This window comes from Eptesicus fuscus, chromosome 3 (genome assembly GCF_027574615.1).
Source record: "Eptesicus fuscus isolate TK198812 chromosome 3, DD_ASM_mEF_20220401, whole genome shotgun sequence".
Classification (NCBI taxonomy): domain Eukaryota; kingdom Metazoa; phylum Chordata; class Mammalia; order Chiroptera; family Vespertilionidae; genus Eptesicus; species Eptesicus fuscus.
This window is the reverse complement of record NC_072475.1, coordinates 57,990,287-58,009,989: the sequence shown is the minus strand read 5'-3', so window position 1 is coordinate 58,009,989 and position 19,703 is coordinate 57,990,287. Positions and strand designations below refer to the sequence as shown.

At 44.2% G+C, this 19,703-nt stretch overlaps 2 protein-coding genes across 3 annotated transcripts in view; one reads left to right on the top strand and one right to left on the bottom strand.

Moving 5' to 3' along the window:
• The window catches only part of PARP9 (poly(ADP-ribose) polymerase family member 9), a 31,069-nt gene extending 22,933 nt beyond the window's left edge, over positions 1 to 8,136 (bottom strand). Inside the window, exons 1-4 of the mRNA XM_054713920.1 lie at positions 8,067 to 8,136; positions 4,760 to 4,863; positions 3,911 to 3,944; positions 1,117 to 1,964 (exon numbers count right to left, since the gene is read on the bottom strand). Of these exons, the coding sequence (XP_054569895.1) occupies positions 1,117 to 1,964; positions 3,911 to 3,944; positions 4,760 to 4,774 (897 nt within the window). The 5' untranslated portion in view covers positions 4,775 to 4,863; positions 8,067 to 8,136. The remainder of the gene's footprint in view (positions 1 to 1,116; positions 1,965 to 3,910; positions 3,945 to 4,759; positions 4,864 to 8,066) is intronic.
• Positions 8,137 to 8,237: 101 nt separating this feature from the next.
• DTX3L (deltex E3 ubiquitin ligase 3L) lies at positions 8,238 to 17,323 on the top strand. Of its 2 annotated transcripts, none has more exons than XM_054713921.1 (5): positions 8,238 to 8,452; positions 9,367 to 9,569; positions 12,528 to 12,647; positions 14,373 to 14,590; positions 15,715 to 17,323. In XM_054713921.1, exons 1-5 carry the CDS (start codon positions 8,278 to 8,280, stop codon positions 15,782 to 15,784), a joined length of 786 nt encoding a protein of 261 aa, XP_054569896.1. In that variant the 5' UTR covers positions 8,238 to 8,277; the 3' UTR covers positions 15,785 to 17,323. The 2 variants fall into 2 exon arrangements, with proteins under 2 accessions (XP_054569896.1, XP_008144893.2); XM_008146671.3 differs by having other exon boundaries at positions 12,528 to 13,976.
• The last annotated feature ends 2,380 nt before the right edge of the window (positions 17,324 to 19,703 follow it).

Sequence of the window (19,703 nt, the reverse complement as noted above, 5' to 3'; positions counted from 1 at the left end):
ATGTATGATTAAGTCTATTTGATTGCAGCCACAGCCATTAAGTGTGACATTATTGATCCAGAAAAGAAAAAGAATTCTCTGTTGCAGTTCCTGCTACCTGCTTCCTCCTTCACTTATTCATCAATAATTTGCTCAACACCTAGAAGCAGGCCCAGACTGGGCTTTGGGGCTACAGAGATGAACAGGCCATGATCCCCATCCTCAAGGTATCTACGCCTAACGGGGGAGCTACACTAACCCAGAAATACTTAAGTTCACTGTTACCCTGACTCCCTCCCCTTCCTGCCAGAGCCCTCTCCTTTGTGCCCAAGGAATCCTGGCTAAATGCTAAGTCACACTTTGTATCATCCATGGCCCGTGGCACAGAGCCATATATGCAGAATACAACTTATAGCTCCACCTGGTCCAGCCCATTATTCTCTATTATTCTCCGTGTCTCTCTAATCAAGTCATTCTAACAACCAGGCCACACCTCCTGCCAATTCACATCTATAACAACTTGAGATCAGATCCAAAACACACATCTTCGGAAGTAATCTTTCTTGGTCCACCACACTCTTTTGTCACAAATGGACATACTCTTAAATATTATGAATTCACTGTATTAATGAATACATTGTTTACTATTGGTAGGTTGCTTCAGAAATGTTCAGATGGTTTGTCTCCCAATGAGATTTTTCAAATAGAGAATTTTTTTTAACATAAAAAGAGTATAACAGATCTTAAGTTCCTTAGAATCAAAGATTGTTTTATTTCCTCATGGTGCCTAAGAATAATAGCAATAATAGTTATAAATACTTGTCATGTGTCAAAATTTATTCTAAGCATTTTATGTGTATTAATTCCAATTCTAAGATATAAGTCTTATTATTATCCTCATTTTTCAGGTGAGGAAATTGAGGATCAAAAGATAAAGTAACTAGATTCATGTTACCCTGCTAGTAAATGGCACAGCTAGTATTCAAATCCAGATGGTCTGTCCCTAAAGTCCATACTCTTAACCTTAACAAGATTAAACAGTGTTTGAAATAGTTTATACTCAAAACATACTTGATAGGTAATAAACAGTTCCGGGATCCCCTTTGGCAGTGCAAGAATACAGGAACAAAGACTTACCTGCTGCAGTTCAATGCAGTCTTGGACAATCTGGAGAGTCACGTTGTTCACAACCATCGTATTGAAAGGAAGGATGGCTCCTGGACTCACTGAGGACCCCAGCTCGTTACTCCCTAGAATGACTTCTGAAGCAGTTTTAAAGGCAGCAACAGTGGGATCCTCATTGCTTACCAGATGAATTTCTTTTAAATTACTGGCCAGTTGCTTCCCTTGGAAATAAAGCTCGATAGTTTTCACAATGATCCGTGTACACAAACCCAGAGGGAACTGGAAAATCCCAGAGCTCAGGGCTGGAATTGCTACTGTCTCAGTGGATGGATAGTTAAAGATGACACAATTCAGAATACTTATTATGGCTTTTTGCAGATCAGCTTTACATCTCTCTGCATCCCTCTCCGCCCACCGAGGCCCAACGGCATGGATAACGAATTTGCAGGGAAGTTTCCCTGCTCCTGTGACAGCTATCTCACCAGTTGGTATTTTACCATGTTCGAAAATATACATATTACTCTCCTCTTGGATTTGCTGGCCGCCAGCTTTCACCAGGGCCTGCGCCAGGCCTCCTCCATGTTGAAGTTCTTCATTGGCTGCATTCACCACAACATCAACAGCATGTCTGGTGAGATCATCCTTCCAGACAGATAGCTCTAGTCTCGGAGTCAGCCTTTTTCTGAAGACTTGCTGAGACTCACTGTTACTTTCCTGGGCTGGAGAGACCAGGGTAGAGACACAGCCAAATTTATTCCGGAGGACTTCACACAGCAGACTCTCATTATTTTTCAAAATTTTGAAGTCATTGTGATTAATGGGTATTTGCCAACTATAGTTTTCTCCAAGAATGTCAGTCTCTGGAAAAGAAGAGATTAAAAAAAAAAATAAAAATCAAGAAACGGGTAGGAGTTCCTTTGAAAATAATGTAATTCCACTTCACATCAGAAAACTAAGTGTCCCATATACAAAAGAGAGATGAACTTCCGCTACCCCTCTTCCTGATTCTCTTTCTCACCTAGATATGTAATTAGACCAAGAATGTCCAAGAGTTTTCAATGGTAAATCATCCATAAAGTACTTAGTCTTGTGTGTCTGGCATACAGTAAATACTCCATAAGTGGTAGTTACACTACCATGATACAATGATGATGGTGAGAAAACTATGTGTATGTGAGCTCATGAATTTTTAAGTCTGCATTAAAATGGTGAGTTTGGGAAGAACCACACTTAAGGCACAAATATTGGAAAGGATTTAATTATGAGTCAAAAATAAGTGGAGGCTTTATTGGTAACTTGTTTGCTTAGTCTTAGTGCCTTAGTCTGGGCTCTCTTACTAGTAGAAGCAGACTCTGAGATAAGGATTTGAACGTAAGTTTATTTGGGAGCTGATCCTAGAAAATACCAGGGGCGTGAGATGGGAGGGCAGAGTGGGAAAGACAGAACAGGGAAGGAAATGAGCGAAGGATGTGTTATGAAGCAAATTAAGCATAATTCCACTGGGGGACAGTGTGCCTCAGAGTAATACCACCAGAAGGGAAAGGAGCTGGGATATTCATCCAACCTCGTATCAGTCATTGGTCAAGGATGCTCTGTGGGGGGCGTGGTCCAGCAAATGGGTGGAACATCATACTCTAGTTTCATGGAACCATTTTGGTGGAATTGAAACTGACTAACTAAAAATTACTTACTGTATGTGGCAGATAGGATGTGCTGTTCAGATCCCCATTCAATGTGGTTATGAAGGAGGGAATACGGTTAGCTGACAGCCTCCAGTTGTTAGCCCCTCAGGGTCCATCTTAGCTTTCCATCCAGGGTCACACTATTCTTAGGATGGCCCCCCATCAGTGGCTGATCAAGGCCACTTATGTCCAATGTGGGACTCCCCTAAAGGGAGATCTCAGGCTGCAGTCTGATGGCTCCACCTGCCCAATCCGGTTTCATCTCTTTTCCTTTCTCTGAACCTTTTGCATTCCTAACTCCATCTCAGTTTCTGCTTCTTTGAGAACCTAACCTGTGACGGCATTTCATGGAATCTAAGACGTCATTATTAAATGCCACTAAGGAAAAACAATGCCAATTAAAACATGGCACATTACTGGTTGATAGAGTAGTTTCATTTAACAGATGTGAAAAACTGTGTGTCCTAAAATAGGTAAAATGTGGTAATTAATTATATTTTACTTCAACTATATTTCTCATCTCAGCTACCTAGAAAGACCTCTGACGGCTTCAATTATCTAAAAGCAGCAGCATGCATATATGCATAACCCATGGACACAGACAACAGTGTGAGGTGGGGCGGGGGCTGGGTGGTGGAGGGGGGCAAAAAGAGGACACCTGCATTACTGTCAACAATTTAAAAAAATAAAAAGATAAATAAATAAATAGAAGTAGCATGCAGTAGCCAGATTCAATTGGCCTGCACTTTGGTAGAAAATCTCAAGTGGGCCACCCTTAGGACTAGGCAGGTTCCATTTGGCTCTTACAGCCCTTATTGAGCACGGGACGATCAGTTGGTCACCTCTTCTGATCCATTTCTAGGGCTGTGGTCAGAAGAGTCTTACATTACTGTATGTGGCAAAGAAAGGGATCAATGGGAGCCCTAAGAGAAGGTGTCTGCTGATGCACACTGCCCCTGAAGCAGTCCCCCATCTGAGGCACGGTCCGGGTTGCCACAGGTCCTGTAATTACACACCTGAACACTTGCAGGGAAGAAAGTCTCCTTCCGCATTCCCCTTTTTCCACTGAGGATAGATATGAGTAAAGATTTTCTGAAAGAAGTCTGAGAATGAGGCGATCGTACCTGATTTCTCATTGTAAGCTGCTGCTCCAGCATCCTGTGAAAAAATGAGAGTGGTTTTAAAAAAATTGAAGCCGAATGACTACAGATTACTGTAACAGATGCAGCCTAAAAATCACAAAGCAACCGATACTCTGCTAAAAGCCCTGGGTTTGAGGGGAAGGGGAACACCTACAGGTTTGTTAATTTGTTTAATCTGTGTGCCTGAAATACTAAATATTCTAGCAAACACTGATCCTACCCCACTTCCTAGAGGCCAATCAATGCACTTCTAATTCAGGATAAGATGAAGGGTTAGAGATTAACACATAAAAAGGTCCGAAGGTCACAGCCCAAATTACCCAAACTTTCAGATAGGCCTCCAATTTCCAAAGGCTTGTGGGTTTTTCCAGACAGAACAGAAGACATGGGGACCCGAGCCTCATCAGCTACACCTTCCCATCTACCAGTAAGGGCCCACTTTCAATTGCTTATTTCATGACACAAGCCTGAATGCAGAATTTTACGGTTGGAAAAAATAAGGTGTCTTTTCTCAATTTCTTTGTTTTTATTCTTCCTCCATAATCCTCCTCCCCCTTCGCCCCATCCAGCAAAGGCAGAATTGCTGAATGAGTATACAGAATCAAAATGACATTGAGGTCCCACTTTTACAAATCATCCATCCTCAGGCTGCCTCTGTTGATTCGATTAGCATATTCTAGATTCCCTTTGTCTCACATGGTACAAGGAGAAACTTTAATTGGGCTATTAATACCAAAACGAAGACCCAGATTTCTTGCTATTATGGGAGGAACTATTCATGTGCTGATCAGAGTTCATGATTTATATATGTTTATATATAAGTACTTTTACCTTAGAAAACTCCATCCTCTAGGACCTTGGGGGTCTTCAAATGTTTGTACCCTGTTTTGCTTCTCCAAGCATAGACTGCTGTTCCCAAATACGATGGTCCACTTCTAGGAATGAATACAAAGGATGCCATAAGCACTGACCAGAGTCTTAGGGAATTTGGTAAGAACGCACCATAGGAAAACTATAAACAGGATGACTTCTGGTCATTAGTAGGTTATAGTTTTACCAGTGAAAAAGCACTATTGTTTTGCTGCCAGAGTTACTGTTTACCTTCTATCCTTTGCCATGAGGTTCCAAGTGAAACCGTAAAGGCAGTTCAGAAAGGGGAAAGAGACATACGGGCTACAGCAGGGAGAGCTTCATGGAGAAGGTGAGACTAGAACAAGACCCTGAAGGGTGGAACAGGTTTTTACAATTAGAAGAGGAGAATGATACCAAGTGGTAAGACTGAGCACAGCTTTCAAAAAAAAAAAAAAAAAAACAATGAGGAAAAACCAGCCTTCTGCGTGAACATGTCAAGAGCCCTGGAGAGTGTTTGAAGAAAGGGTTGTAGTTTTGCTGTCATGGGTATGTGTACTGAATTTGTGATAAATTCTTGATCAAATAAGGGGAATATCTGGATAAAAATCAGAAACTCTGAAAAAACTATGTTAATGATTTTCTATCTAATAGGTGGAAATGACAATGCTTAATGACACAGTCGCCTACACTTGTTGTCCAGCGCTGGCAACAGGCCTCTGAAATGATCTGTAATGCCTTTGCAATAGAAAAAATTTTGTGTAGCTATCTGCAGCATCAGTGCACTATTCTTCTTCCATGTCAGGAACAAACAGCAAGTTCAGTCCAATCCTCAAGTCCCAGGACAAGATGCATTTTTGCCTCCAGAGGGCACTGCTGTTTTCAGAAAAGAAGGAAGTCTGGCTGGGGCTTTTGCTTTCTATGGTGTTACTCTTGTTTGTTTTTTTTTTCCTTTTAGGTCAGGCTTTAAAGGCGTAGGGATGTGTGTGTGTGCGTATATATCTCCAAAGAAATCAGGAACAAGGAGCATACTGCCCATAATACAGTCTCTTCAATTTTAATAATAACACCAATAGCAACAAAAAAGCCTTCCCAACTTTCCATCACTGGTTCCTACGGAGTTCTTTTCTCTGCATGGGAACATGAAGAAACGGACTCTCCTCTAGCCAATCGCCTGCTCAGCCCACTGTAGTGGGTTCCTGCCTCACCCCCAGTACTCCGCTCATCAGTGTCCTCCATGAGGTTAACCTCAACAGACTCTCTTCTATATTTCATTGTGTCCCAAAACTCTGCTTTCTTAGCAGAAGTGAACCATCTTCACTTGGTTCTTTTGTTACCTTTCACTTTACCTTTACAGGCCTTTGGCCTGGATTCACCTTCCTATCCTCACCCGACTCCCTCCAAAGTCCATGGTTTCTCTCCTAGACTCCACAGTTCGATGATAATACCATTTATCTACTCAAGTCAGAAATCTAGAATCTTCCCTGTGCTTGAAGAAGGGCGGAGGCTGCCGGCTGGCCCAGGGTGTATTCCCAATGAACATCAAGCGCTGAGCACAGAGGCCCAGGGTCACACATTGTCCAAGGGTCACACAGAGGCCCTTAAACAACCTATCAATTAGGCCTAAACACCTAAGTCACTTACGCTCCTATCCTTCTTACCCATTGACCACTTCACTTCAGGGCCTCAGGGCCTCTTGCCTGAGCTAGGTCAACACATTCTCTTTAAAAATTTAAATGTACTTAATTTTACATTTTATTGTTTGAATAGGTGTTATGTTTCCTGGTTCAAATTTAGAAGTGTGAAAGGCTCCCTCCTACCCCGAACTGCAGAATCATAAAGTCTATGCAGTTGTAATTCTGATAGTACTGCCAAACTGCTTTCCATAAAGACTGACCCATTTCCAGTCTTACCAGCCATGTGCAAAAACTTTCTCTCTGGCTTCTCTGCCTTCATTCATCCCTGCTTGGTCCTCCACATGGTTGTCAACACCATCTTTCCAAAATGCACATCTGACAACCCTTCCGCTTCTTCCCACTGATATTCATGCCTTTCACTGTCCAGACCCGTGTTGTATGTCCAGTGTGGACCATTAGCCACATGCCGCTCTTGAGCTCCTGAAGTGTGGCTAGTCCCACCTGAGATGTGACGTAAGTGTGAGATAAACACTGAATCACAAAGACTCAGAATGACAGAAAGAACGTAAAATATCCAATAAGCCAGTCAGATAAAGAAAAGTATCACATCACCTCACTCACATGTAGAATCTAAAGGACAAAGTAAACATGAACAAAACAGATCCAGAGACATAGAGACATGGAACTGACAATGGTGTGGTGAAGGCCTGGTGGGGAGGAGGGGGACGGGCTAGAGTGGTTCGGTGAGGAAAAAAATGGGTACATCTGTATAACTTTCAACAACTAAAGATAAAATTTAAAAACGTTTTTAACAATGATCACATGCTGAATGATTAATTTAGGATAGATATGATTACATTTAGGATCTATTGAGTTAAACAACATCATTAAAATTGATTTCACTTGTTTATAAAATATGGCTCATAACACTTTAAAAACTAAAATTAGATCTTTGGTTCCATTGTACTTGTACGGACAGCACTGATCTAGCCCCTTCCTCCATCATGTCCCTCACCCATCTCCTCTCCCCCAAGGCCCCAGTGCTCTCTGTGCCTCAGATGCACCCCCCCATTCCCCCACCCCCACCTCTCTCTCTAAGATTTTGCCTCAGATGTCCTCTTCGAGGCCTTCAAGAGATTTGCTTCACAAGTGCACCTCCCGTCACTGGCCCGAGAGCATTCTCATCTTCATTCTCCAGGGCACGGGGCTGCCCCGGTTCACAGTGCCGGTCAAGTCCAGGAAGGAGGACGGGAAACCGGGAGAGTCGTCTAAAGGACCAAGTTGGAGGGAGGTGCCTGGAGCTACGTCATAACGCAAGCGAACCACTTCCAATTTTTTAAAAAATGCAGGTATTAATCTGAGTTCCGAACGGGAATGACAGGCGAGCTGCGCGTAACAGTAATGCTAACAACAGTAAGAGTTGGGAGGCATCGCAAGCTCCGGGGAAACTTCCTTTGACTTGAGCACCTGACCGTCTCCCCCTCCCGCTCCCACGGGCGGCCCCCCCGCCCCCACTCTCCCCCTCCGCCCGCTCGCCGCCGCCGAGCCCCAGCCCGAGCCCCAGCCCGAGCCCGCAGGAGGGGGCGCCGGCCGTCGGTGCCCACCGCCCGGTCGCCCACCGCCCCGGGGGACGCGGGACGGAACCTACTCACTCCGGAGGGCCGCGGGAGAGGAGGCTGCAGGGTGAGGAGGGGAGCGGCCGTGCGGGGAACCGGGAGCGACTTCGGGGAAAGCGAAACTGAAACTTTGCCGCCGGGCGGCGGCGGGGCGGCGCGGGGGCGGGACGCTCCCCCCCCCCCCCCCCCTCAGTCCAGGCCGAGCACCGTCCGGAGCCGCCGCGCAGCCCGACGCCCGTCCGCAGCCATGGCCTCGAACCCCAGCCCGCCCTCCCCGCTGCTGGTGCGGGTGTCCGAGCCCGGCCTGAACTTAACTCGGAAGCTGGAAAGCTACTTCCAGAGCCGGCGGTCGGGCGGCGGGGAGTGCAGCGTCCGCAGCCTGGGCTCCGGCGCCTACCGGGTGGAGTTCTTGGAAAGGGCAGGTGAGCGGCAGGCCTGGGGCCGGGGTGGGGGTGGGGGTGGGGGTGGGGGCGGGAGCAAAAGCCGAGCCTGGGGCCCAGCCTCACGGGATTCCCGGCAGACCCAGAGCCAGCCGACTAGGGAAAAGGGCGGGAGAAAGCATGGCACCGCCTGGGGCCGAGGGGGGCGGGGGGGACAGGACCTGGGGTCTCTTCCCGCCAAGAGACGCAGCCCCCACGGGAGGACAGAGCCCAGAGGTGCCCGGGCTGGTCTGGCCTGCCTGCACCTTGCCGCGGGCACCTTCCAGCATCCAGGCCCTGACTCCTCTTTCTCAGCTCTAACACCTTCCCGTCCCCCGGAGGCCTGTCGCTCCCGGCTATTTTAGATATTCCACTTGTATGTTTTAAATAATTATTCCACTGGTTTATTTTTGAGGATTACAAAAATAATAGATGCCCGCCATGGAAAAGAGAGAGAAAAAAAGAATAAAGAACAACACCTGGAGATAAGCAATGTGAACATTTTGGTATATTTCTTCCAGCCTTTTTCTATACAGGTCAATACGCACAGGTATATTTACAAAATTCTGAGTCTGCACTGCGGACTCCCATCTCAGTCCCTGTTTTTCCAATCTTTCCATGAGTATTATCCCATCTGATTGAAAAAGGAAACCGAGACAGTTTCAGAGACATGACTTGTCACGAGTTGTCGATGTTTTATTATCCTTGAGCTTTCATTTGTGCAAGAAAATGGAAGCTGCCGATGTGAGAGTTTTGAATAGTTCCCTCACATTCCCTAACATAAACACCCTCCCAGCATGCGGGGAGCAGCCCTCACTGGGAGGGTGCTTGGGCAGGGTACAGATGCCTGAATAGAGGATTATTTGAAATCACTCCCTTGTTTTTGTGTATGTGTGTGTTTAATGTTTCCACTGAAGCTAAGAAGGGAGTGTTGGAAAAAAAGCATGAAATTCTGGTTGATGACAAAATTGTGACTATTTCCCTGGAACCCACTGCAAATTCAGTAGAGAAGAATGGAATGTCTCCAGTGCAAACACACTCACAAGAAGGGGCAAGGTCTGGTGAGAAGCATCCAAATGAAGAACATATTCCTAATTCTGTGGATTCCTGTGTCCAAAAGGTGAGTATTGAAAGGAGGTAGGTGTGTATTTGCAACTTCCTCTCCAGTCACCATGTATTTCATTATTGTCCCACAACCATTGGCTGAGGACTTACTATGAGCCAGGCAGTGTTTCAGGTACTGGGACCCAGAGGACAGTAAGTCCCTGCAGGGGGGGAGGGGGGCGCTACGTAAAAGGACAATAAGCAAGTAAACCAAATAAGACAATTTTACACAGTAATATGTGCCAGGGTGAGGAAGGGGAAGGAGGTCTTGCTACTTCTGACCAGGAGTCAGAGACAAAGTCTAAGGTGACATTTGGCCTGTGACTTGAATGAGAAGGAGCTAGCCATGCCAAGAGTCATTTGACAAATCAATAGCAACTGCCTACTGTGTGCCAGGCACTGTCACAAAAGCTGGGGACACAGCCAGCTACATAGCAGATCCTGCCCTCAGGGACCTTACATTCTAGTGAGGGATACAGTTCCTAATAGTAAACAAATCCTCCTATATAATAAAAGCCTAATATGCAAATTGACTGAACGGTAGAACGAACAGTCTCTATGATGTGCACTGACCATCAGGGGGCTAACGCTCAACACAGGAGCTGCCCCCCAGCCCACAGGCCCCAGACCAGCCAAGGCAGGTGCCAACAGGGCCCTCCCCACTCCCAATTGCCCCGCAGATCGACCCTGATTGCAGGCCAGGCATAGGGACCCCACCCGTGCACAAATTCTAGTGAGGGATACAGATCCTAATAGTAAACAAATCCTTCTATATAATAAAAGGCTAATATGCAAATTGTCCCCTCGGGCGTTCGACTGCCTGCTATGACGTGCGCTGACCACCAGGGGGCAGTGTGGAACAAACAAAGGCCCCAGGAAGCATCCGGAAGGCCTGGATCAGCCCTGATTGCCAGCCAGGCCTGGGGACCCTACCTGTGCTCAAATTTCATGAACTAGGCCTCTGGTAGATTTATAATAAAACTAGAGGCCTGGTGCATGAAATTCGTGTAGGGGGGAGGGTGTCCCTCAGCCCGGCCTGCGCCCTCTCGCAATCTGGGACCCCTTGGGTAGTGTCCTTGGCCTGGCCAGTGATCAGGGCCTATCGGGGCTTTCCTTCCCTTGGCTGCTGGCAGCTGGCCCCGCCCCCGCTGCTGCCACAGCTAGACATCTGTGTGGTGCTGCCTCCTCCCTCCCCTGCCACCGGTCGCCTCCCTCTGCGGCGACAGGCGTGGGATGCGATTGCTTGGCTGGCCTGGGCCTCCCTCTATGGGGAGACTGCTTGCTGGCCCTGCACACCCGCCACAGCGTCGCTGGCTAGTGGCCTGGGCCTCCCTCTGTGGGGCCCCCAGATCGCAGGGCCCCCAGATGGATCGCCCTGCAGAGGGAGGCCCTGCCCACCCACCGCAGTGCCGCCAGCCGGGTAGCCTGGGCCTCCCTCTTTGGGGCAATCACAGAGCCCCTTCTGCCTCCCAAACTGATTGCCTCACCTGGGTCTCCCCCTGCGGGGTGATCATGGGGTGATGGTGGGGCCCCCAGACCAATCACATCACACCCACCTTGGCTGGCCTGGCACTGGTGCGTGTCATAGTGTGGTCATCCAGAAGGTCGTACAGGTGGTCTGCTGTTTGGTCGTTTGGTCGATTTGCATATTACCCTTTTATTATTATAGATGTCTGACAGTGATAAGTGCTAGGAAGAAGAATAAAGCAGGGTAAATGACAGTGACAGGACCACTACTTTGGGCTATCTGGAAAAACCTCTTGAATGAGGTAACATCTGAGTAGAGACATGCATGAAGTAAGGGAGCTAGCTCAGTGGATATTGGGGGAAAGAATGTTCTAAGTAGAGGGGAGCACAAGAGCAAAGGCAAGATGGGAGCTTACATCCTGAGCCCCAAAGCTTCAAGAAAGGAGGTCAGTGGGCTAGAGGGCAGTGAGCAAGGGAGAGAGTGATATGAGAGGAACTTGGAGAAATAACCAGAAGTCAGGTTTTTGGGGATGAAAGTAAGGACTTTGGATTTTCACTTAAATGTTAGGGGATTCATCAGATGGTTTTGAGCCAGGGGAGTGGAGTGATCTGATTTATGTCTCTAAAGGATCACTTTGGCTGCTGCATGGATAACTGATTTTAGAAAGGGGCTAGAGTGGAAGGTCAGAGCCCAATTAGGAGGAGTTGCTGTAGGCCAAGTGCAAGATGAGAATGGCTTGGACTTCGGGTGGTTCTAATCAAGGTTTAAGAAGTGTCTGGATTCAGTAAACATTTTGAAGGAAGATCCAAAAAGAGGATGTTATATGCAGAGGAAATAACATGTGCAAAAGACCTTGAGGGGGAAAAAACATTAGAAATCTTTTTTTATTCCATTTAATTTGCCTATATTTTTTTTAGCCTAATTTGTTGTGCTTGCCTTATACTTGAGCTACTAAAGGCTCAGGTTTAGAGGACTCAGCAACATTGCATGCACTTAGGTGTTTTGTTAAAAAAAAAAAAAAAAAAAAGGAGAGGGGTTGAAGACTAGGAAACACAGAGGAAAAAACATCCTCCTCAGATTTATGGGTCCCTTCCTGGCTTACAGACTCTTTTGTGAGAACCACAGCAGCTTGCTTGAAAAGACAAAGTGCCTTCCCTCCATCAAACAGATAGTGGCAAATCCAGATTGCTTGTCCACAGAGCCTTTAAAATATGCTCATGTCCAGGCTCTACGTTTACATCAGAATCTCTGGAGATGTGCATAGGCCTTGGCTCCCCCCCCTCCCACTCCCTCTCTTTTAACTTCCCAGGTGGTTCTAATGTGCAGACAGGGCTGAACCTCTCTCTGGGCTATAGTGTGCTCCATCCTCTGTGAAAAGGATTTGAAATAACAAATCTTCTAAGGGAGGACATAGTAGTTGTTTCTCTAGTCTTTAGACATTCTCCTTAGAAGAGACTGTAGGCCTGGATGTCTGAAAGATTTCATTTGTTCCTTTTAAATTTTCAGATCTTCCTTACTGTCACAGCCGACCTGAACTGTCACCTGTTCTCTAAAGAGCAGAGGGAACACATAACCACTCTCTGCCCCAATGTCAAAAAAATGGAGGGCTACGATGGAATTGAGAAGGTGTGTGGTGACTTCAGAGATATTGAAAAAATACATGACTTCTTGAGTGAGCAACTCCTAAAAAGTGAGCAGAAACAGGAATCGGCCCCTTTGACAACAGAGAGGGAGCCACTCCATCAGCAGGACCAGGACAGCTGTGTTTCTCCCTCTGAACCAAGAACGAAGTCAGAAGGAAAAAGCACTTGTTACAAAATTCCCTTGCCTTTATTTGAATACTTCAAAAATACCTACCCTGAAAAAATGAACTCGATAGAGAGAAGATTTGGTGTAAAAATAGAAAGCCAGGAGAGTTCTCCGAATGTAGTCTCTTTATACTTCACCTCAAGTCAATCTGGTGACCTCAGAGCAGCCGAAGAGACTTTTGCCAGTGAATTTCAGAAAAGCATAGGAAATATGGAGCAGGAATATGTTGCATTAGCAGACAAGAAGCAGGCAAATAAAATCAAGCCGGGACTATCACATTTTCTTGCCCCTCAAATCTCTGAAAGTCGTGTCAAGGTACCTGTGAAAATATTGACTCCGACGTGCATGGTGAATGGGATTGAGGTTGACACGGCTCACTATAAGTTTTTAGAAGCTGAATTATCCCAGGAGATACCAGAGATAGAAAAAAAGTACAACACTCAAAGTAAGATTTTGAGGAAAGGTCATAAAACCAGCATTCTATTTGAACCTAAGGACAAGGAGTTAGATCTGTCTGTGCATGCTTATGCAAGTTTCATTGATGCCTATCAGCATGTTTCTTGTCAGCTGATGAGAGAAGTTGTTTCACTGAAACCTTTGGGTAAGGAGAGAAAGGACTTCTCTGGGATCAAGTTTGCTGATAACCTTACAAAAAGACATCCAGGTGTAGACTTTGTGGTAAATCAAGAATCAGGATTGCCAAATCACGTAGCAAAGGCAAAACAATATGTCTTACAGACAGGGGGCATGTCCCCATTAGCTGGAGAGAAATCGAATGAGGATCGTGAAACACCCATGGACGTAGATAGTAATGATTCAGAAACAGTTTTACCAACATCCCAGCCCTCTGCCAGTTCTGGGGCATCAGGAATGAACAAGGAAGAGGATATCTGTATCATCTGTTTGGAGCCCATTGCTAACAAGCTAGTGCTACCAAAGTGCAAGCACGAATTCTGCACCCCTTGTATCAACAAATACATGACATATAAGCCAGTCTGTCCTGTGTGCCAGACTGTTTATGGTGTCCTAAAAGGGAATCAGCCAGAGGGAACGATGTCTGTCAATTATGTAAGAGATTCACTTCCAGGTTATGAAGCCTATGGCTCCATCGTGATTAATTACGATATGAGAGGAGGCATACAAACAGTAAGTGTTTCTGAGATCCCTGTGTTTCTTTCCACTGTGCTAGGATTACCAGGGCCAAAGAGACTGCTGTTGCCAGTTACTGGGTTTCCCAGGGACTTATTTCTATGGTCATGTTTCTAAAGCTTTAAGTAGTGATGAAGTTAAGTGTTAGCTTAGAACTTACCTTTTGTGTCTGTTAAGGGGGAGGAAGGGTGGGTGGTGATTATGTGTTAGGGTGGATGGTATTCCCAGCATGAATTTAGGGAAAGGGGAGAAATATGAATTATTGGGAATATGAGCAAAATTTCTATACTTTCTTTGTTTTTGTTTTTACTTACTCTATCTGCAAATGAACACATCTATCCTCTATAGTAAAATTTAGACTCGTGAGTGTGACATTGTTTTGTCTTCACACAGAAAGAGCATCCACGCCCAGGAATGCCATATTCTCGAACACACCGAACTGCATTCTTGCCTGCTAATGAGGAAGGAAAGGAGGTTTTGACACTGCTTCAAAAGGCCTTTGACCAAAAGCTAATTTTCACAGTGGGGGATTCTCGAGTTACAGGAGCGTCAGACGTCATTACATGGAATGATATCCACCACAAAACCTCCAGGAGTGGGGGACCAGCAAAGTGAGAAGTTCTGAAATACAATGATTGCTAAACAGAATTTAGAGGTTGTAAGCTATGGCAATTTGAGCATATGGCTGTAAGGGACTATTTATAGCAGTGGGATTGGATACAGTCTTTTTTTAAAATATATATTTTATTGATATTTTACTGAGAGGAAGGGAGAGGGATAGAGAGCTAGAAACATAGATGAGAGAGAAACATCAATCAGTTGCCTCTTGCACGCCTCCTACTGGGGATGTGCCCGCAACCAAGGTACATGCCCTTGGACTGGAATCGAACCTGGAATCTTTCAGTCCGTAGGCTGACGCTCTATCCACTGAGCCAAACCAGTTAGGGCTGGATACTGTCTTTTGAGAGATGTTAATCTTAAAGGCAGAACGATCAGTTCCCATAACCTCCTAACTGTATGATACAGTTATTATACAGTTATTAAATTTTTCATAAAAAGGCAAGGGTCTTCAGAATCCAAGATCAATAATATCTCAGATGACTTGATTTGTGGTTTCCTGTTTATCTGAAGGGTAGATCCTAGGAATGTTATTTACTTTGCCTTCTTTTAAGATCATCCTTCTACCCTCTCCTCCCATCAGTCCATAGAGATCCTTAATTTACTTGGCTAGTAGTACTCTAGAAAAGCTCTTATTTAATGTTGTGAAAGTTGTATTGTAGGCAACCCAATTGTTCTTAGTAAAATTCAGATAGAATATCTCTGATCCTTAATATTCAGATGGGTCCTGAGATTTTTGAAAATTCTCCTGTAGCATATACCACATATATATATATAATAAAAATATATACTATACTATATTTTTATATGTAACATGTTTTTAATACATTTTATATATTTATTTTTTATATATTTATAGTAGAGTAAGTATAACTTTATTAGAGTCACTACTTACCACAAACTGAAAATGAAAAGTCTTGCTGGCAGGCAGATCCTAGACAGACAGCTAGGCTCACTCACTAGCTGAATGACTCACATCTGCACACTTACAAGTGATTATAATTCATCCGCCTCCAGGATTGCTTGTTAATGTTTGCAACACAATGTTAATGCCAGGGACCTGCTGTACAGAATCTTTAAAACCATGTGTGAAACTAAGGGGCTTTTCCTTTTGCAGCTATGGCTATCCTGATCCTGATTATCTGAAACGCGTCAAGAAGGAGCTGAAAGATAAAGGAATTGAGTAAGAAGACTGCTGGAAGGATATTTGAGCCAAGCGTTCCAAAGACACAGTTGAAAAGGCAGAGTAAATACCAATGTAAATCTTAATGTAGAAACAACCTTTAAAAATACTCATCTCAAGGAGATTCATGTAAGAGTAAGAATCTGGTAGTCTGTCATTTCTGGATTGTCACTTTTTATGAAAGATAAAAGCCCCAAAGATCTACCAGTATGTGATTTTTGCTGCAGAGGTCTTGTGCCTCATTCTTGTGTCATTGTTGGGGGGAATGGAGTACTGTGGGTCTGAAATCATCTTTGTGCTCTTCAGTTGAAATATTGGCTGCCAATTGATCCTTTTTAAATTACCATCTCTGGGTGGTCCTTTAGTTTTTGTTGGTTGGTTGGTTGGTTGGCTGGTTGGCTAGCCCTTTAAGTACCGCAAAGGTAAAATCCTAGTGTGAATGGGTGAGGGGAGAGGCTTTGGTTAAGGAAAATTAAGACACATTTCCCTCCCTGGTGGCCAGAAAAATGGCCAGGGGCAAAAATTGGGCAACCTTTGCTAATAAATAGTATAAGGCTATTATTTTTCATGACATAGAGCCTGGTATATACAGTTGGTGCATAATATATTTTTGCTGCCTGATTCAGGATGCTAATATCCCAGCAGAGGGATATATATACTCCCTAAATCTTGAGCAGAGTCAGGAGTAAGAAGCCATTTCTGAAGTCTTCACCACTGATTTGGAAAACTGAATTTCTTATCTGGTTATCACATCCCAGCCTCTCTCTGAAAATGATGAACAAGATGTCTTTTTCTTTTCCTAAAGACACACACACACACACACACACACACACACACACACACACACACATTTTTGGTTAGAGGGTAATAGTTAATATTTATTGTGGACTTACTTTGTCCCCTTTGTAAGATCTTTATATCTGTGTGATTGATACTATTAGCATCCCTATTTTATAACTGAGAAAACTAATTAAAAGAAAGGATACCTTGACAAAGGTCACATAGTTAATAAGTAGAAGTGCTGGGATTTGAAGGAGACAGTTTGGCTGCAAGGCTTCTACACCCCAGAGCTATACTGCCTCCCATAGGGGGACTTCTCCATGGAGTGACTGAGGAGTTCCTGTTATTCTGGTCTTCTCTCAAAAAATGCATTCCTACACATTGCTCACAGCACATTTCCTCCAAAGAAGTCCTATTTGAAGAACTTAAAAACCCAGAATCTTTTCCTTTATCTAGAGAGTTGAGGAAGCTTAAACTAAATGATAGGCCTTTGAAAATATTAGATGATACATTTAATTTTTGATTATTCATTAAAATCTTAACCATTGTGAGTAGTTATTTTGTATCTATTAAACTTTTAGCTAAATTTGCTTCAAAAAACCAAAAGTTTGGTTCCTGCTTAGGTCTAGATCCTTGATTACAATGTAGTGTGTGCATTGGCATTTTAATGGTGTGAGTGGTTGGTGAGCTTTAGATTGTTGCTTTTGCTCTGTGTGAGGTATTATCAGCTGTATCTGCTTCAAATAAAGTTACATATTAGGAACAGATGGTCTGTGTTCTTTCCCTACTCCTTTTTTCTTTTTCCTTAGGTTGAGATTCTGGTGGTTTCCTACAACACATACAGTGCACAACAAAAGTACTTTGACTTCATTGCTGTCATTTTCAGCTATGAAAAATCACATTTCTTAATATTTTTCCTCCTTAACACAAAGGTAAGAGTAGGCTGCAGTTTCATCTCTTTTCTCCTTCTTCCCACACCAACTACCCCTTGGATTCAACTAATTTGCTAGAGTGACTCCCAGAATTCAGGAAACCAATTGACTCCCTAGATTATCTGTGTATTACAAAAGGATAAAACTCAGAAACAACCGACCAGATGGAAGAGTTGCACAGGGCAAGTTATGTAGGAAAGAGCATGGACTTCCATGCCCTCTGAACATTCCATTCTACCAGCACCTTCACTTGATCACCAACCGAGAAGCTCTCTGAACCCTGTCCTTTTGGAAGCTTTATTACATAGACATTTGATTAAATCATCAACCATTGGTGATTTAACTTCATTTCCAGCTCCTCTCTCCTCCCCAGATGTCAGGAGTGGGACTGAAAGTTCCAACCCTCTAATCATGTGGTTGGCTCCTCTGGTAACCAAACCCTATTTTTAGTCACCTTGATGGGGAGCATAAGACATTTTTGTGGGCTAGCAATCTGAATTTGTTCCAGTAACCTGCCTTCTGCACACTTTCTCTAGCCGATAGTTAACTCCATGTGTGAAAGAATGTAGGAGACTAGTAGCCGGACTCTGTACTTAGTTAATCAGTGTCCCTAATGCACATTCCTGAAGTCACTGCCCCTTCCTTAATTATCTGGTATTGCAAGACCTATTTACCTAAATACTTCCAATTTATAAGGGGCCATAAACCAGATTAACAGCTTAACTAGAGGGAGGTCACTGGCACCATCCAGGATGGGCATTAGAAATAATCTAAATTAACCATTCTAACTGACTCGAGGGGGGCTGGGCGAGTCCATTACAGAAACTTGGTAGTTAGGAAACAAAGAAACTCAGAAATATATAATGAGAAAATCTCATTGTCTAAGTTGTTCAGGATCTGGATCTTTGAGTCCCCTGAACCAGCAGCACTGCTTTGAATAAAGGCTTTTCCTGAACCTCCGAGTGTCCAACTGTCTTCTTACACGCCAATTCTATAACAACCTCGTTATAATTATAAGTCACTTCATTAACATAAAATACATTTTTATCGGCTTTCAGCTTTTGGGAAATTCCAAGGATCTTAGGAGGTCTGTGCCACAAACTGGGACAGATACCAAATACATATTTCCTATTATAAATCACAACATCACAGGTGTCATCAAAGCAATCATTAGCAGAAAAATCAAAGCTTTGTGCTACTACTTACATTTATCTTGGGGTGTAGTACTGGTTTTGCTTTGATTGCCAAATGGGAGTTGGGTACCATTTTCTTTTCTATTGGTTGGGTTCTGAGTCCTCCAAAACAGAGCCTTAGGCAAAAATCAAGATGTTAGCAACTTGTTTGGGAGGTGCCAACCCAGATCAGTGAAGGAAGGACAAACAAAAAGGGAAGTGAGGCCAACTAAGATGTGATACAGTACAATGCCATGGGTTATCATTCCAACCACTGCTTCTCACGGAGCTTCGAAAAGACACAGCAGGTCACTCTACAGCTTTATTTGCTTGGCATGGGAGTCGAAAAGGACTGTGGAAATGGTGATTTTATAAAGGAGGAACTTTTGTTTTAGTTCCTGGGAAAACAGACAATATAAAATATATTACAGTAATAGTACATTGATGTATAGTCTTAGTGGCACCTTTGGCTTCTCCCTCTTGTCCTACATGTTCATCATCACTAGTCCTGCCTCTCCTTCACTTCAAATCTCACTACCCCATTGGTATTTTCATAGTTCTCTTACCAGAATGATTACCCACATAAAACTTTCTCTGTCCCCATCTCTCTTCCTCCTCCTACTGCAAACTACCTTCTGAGAAAAATAGCTCTGATCTCATCACTCCTCTGATGATACACCATTAGTGATTCTCTAATGCCCAGAGCAGTGCTTGTGAAACTTGATCTTGTGTCAGAATCATTGGAGGGCTCAATAAAATGCAGATTGCTAAGACCCATCCCCAGAGTTCCTGACCCAGTAGGTGTGAAGTTGGGGCCATGAATGTGCATTTCTAACAAGTTTCAACTGCTGTTACTGCTGGTGGTGGTCTTCGGTCCACATTTTTGAGGGCCACTGGCCTAGAAACTCCCCAGCATGGCCATCAGGGGTTTCTCATTCTACTTTGCTTAGCTCATGTCCCTTCCTCCTCACCAAGCTCCTGTAGTCTAGTCACACCAGACCACCAGCTTTTCCAAATCATAGTCCATACATTTATTATT

Excerpts from the sequence above, each read along its gene's own strand:
- DTX3L (XM_008146671.3), top strand. The coding sequence starts at position 8,278 with ATGGCCTCGAACCCCAGCCCGCCCTCCCCGCTGCTGGTGCGGGTGTCC. Across the intron at positions 8,453-9,366 it reads GGAGTTCTTGGAAAGGGCAG|CTAAGAAGGGAGTGTTGGAA; the intron begins GTGAGCGGCAGG and ends TTTCCACTGAAG. Across the intron at positions 9,570-12,527 it reads TGGATTCCTGTGTCCAAAAG|ATCTTCCTTACTGTCACAGC; the intron begins GTGAGTATTGAA and ends TTAAATTTTCAG.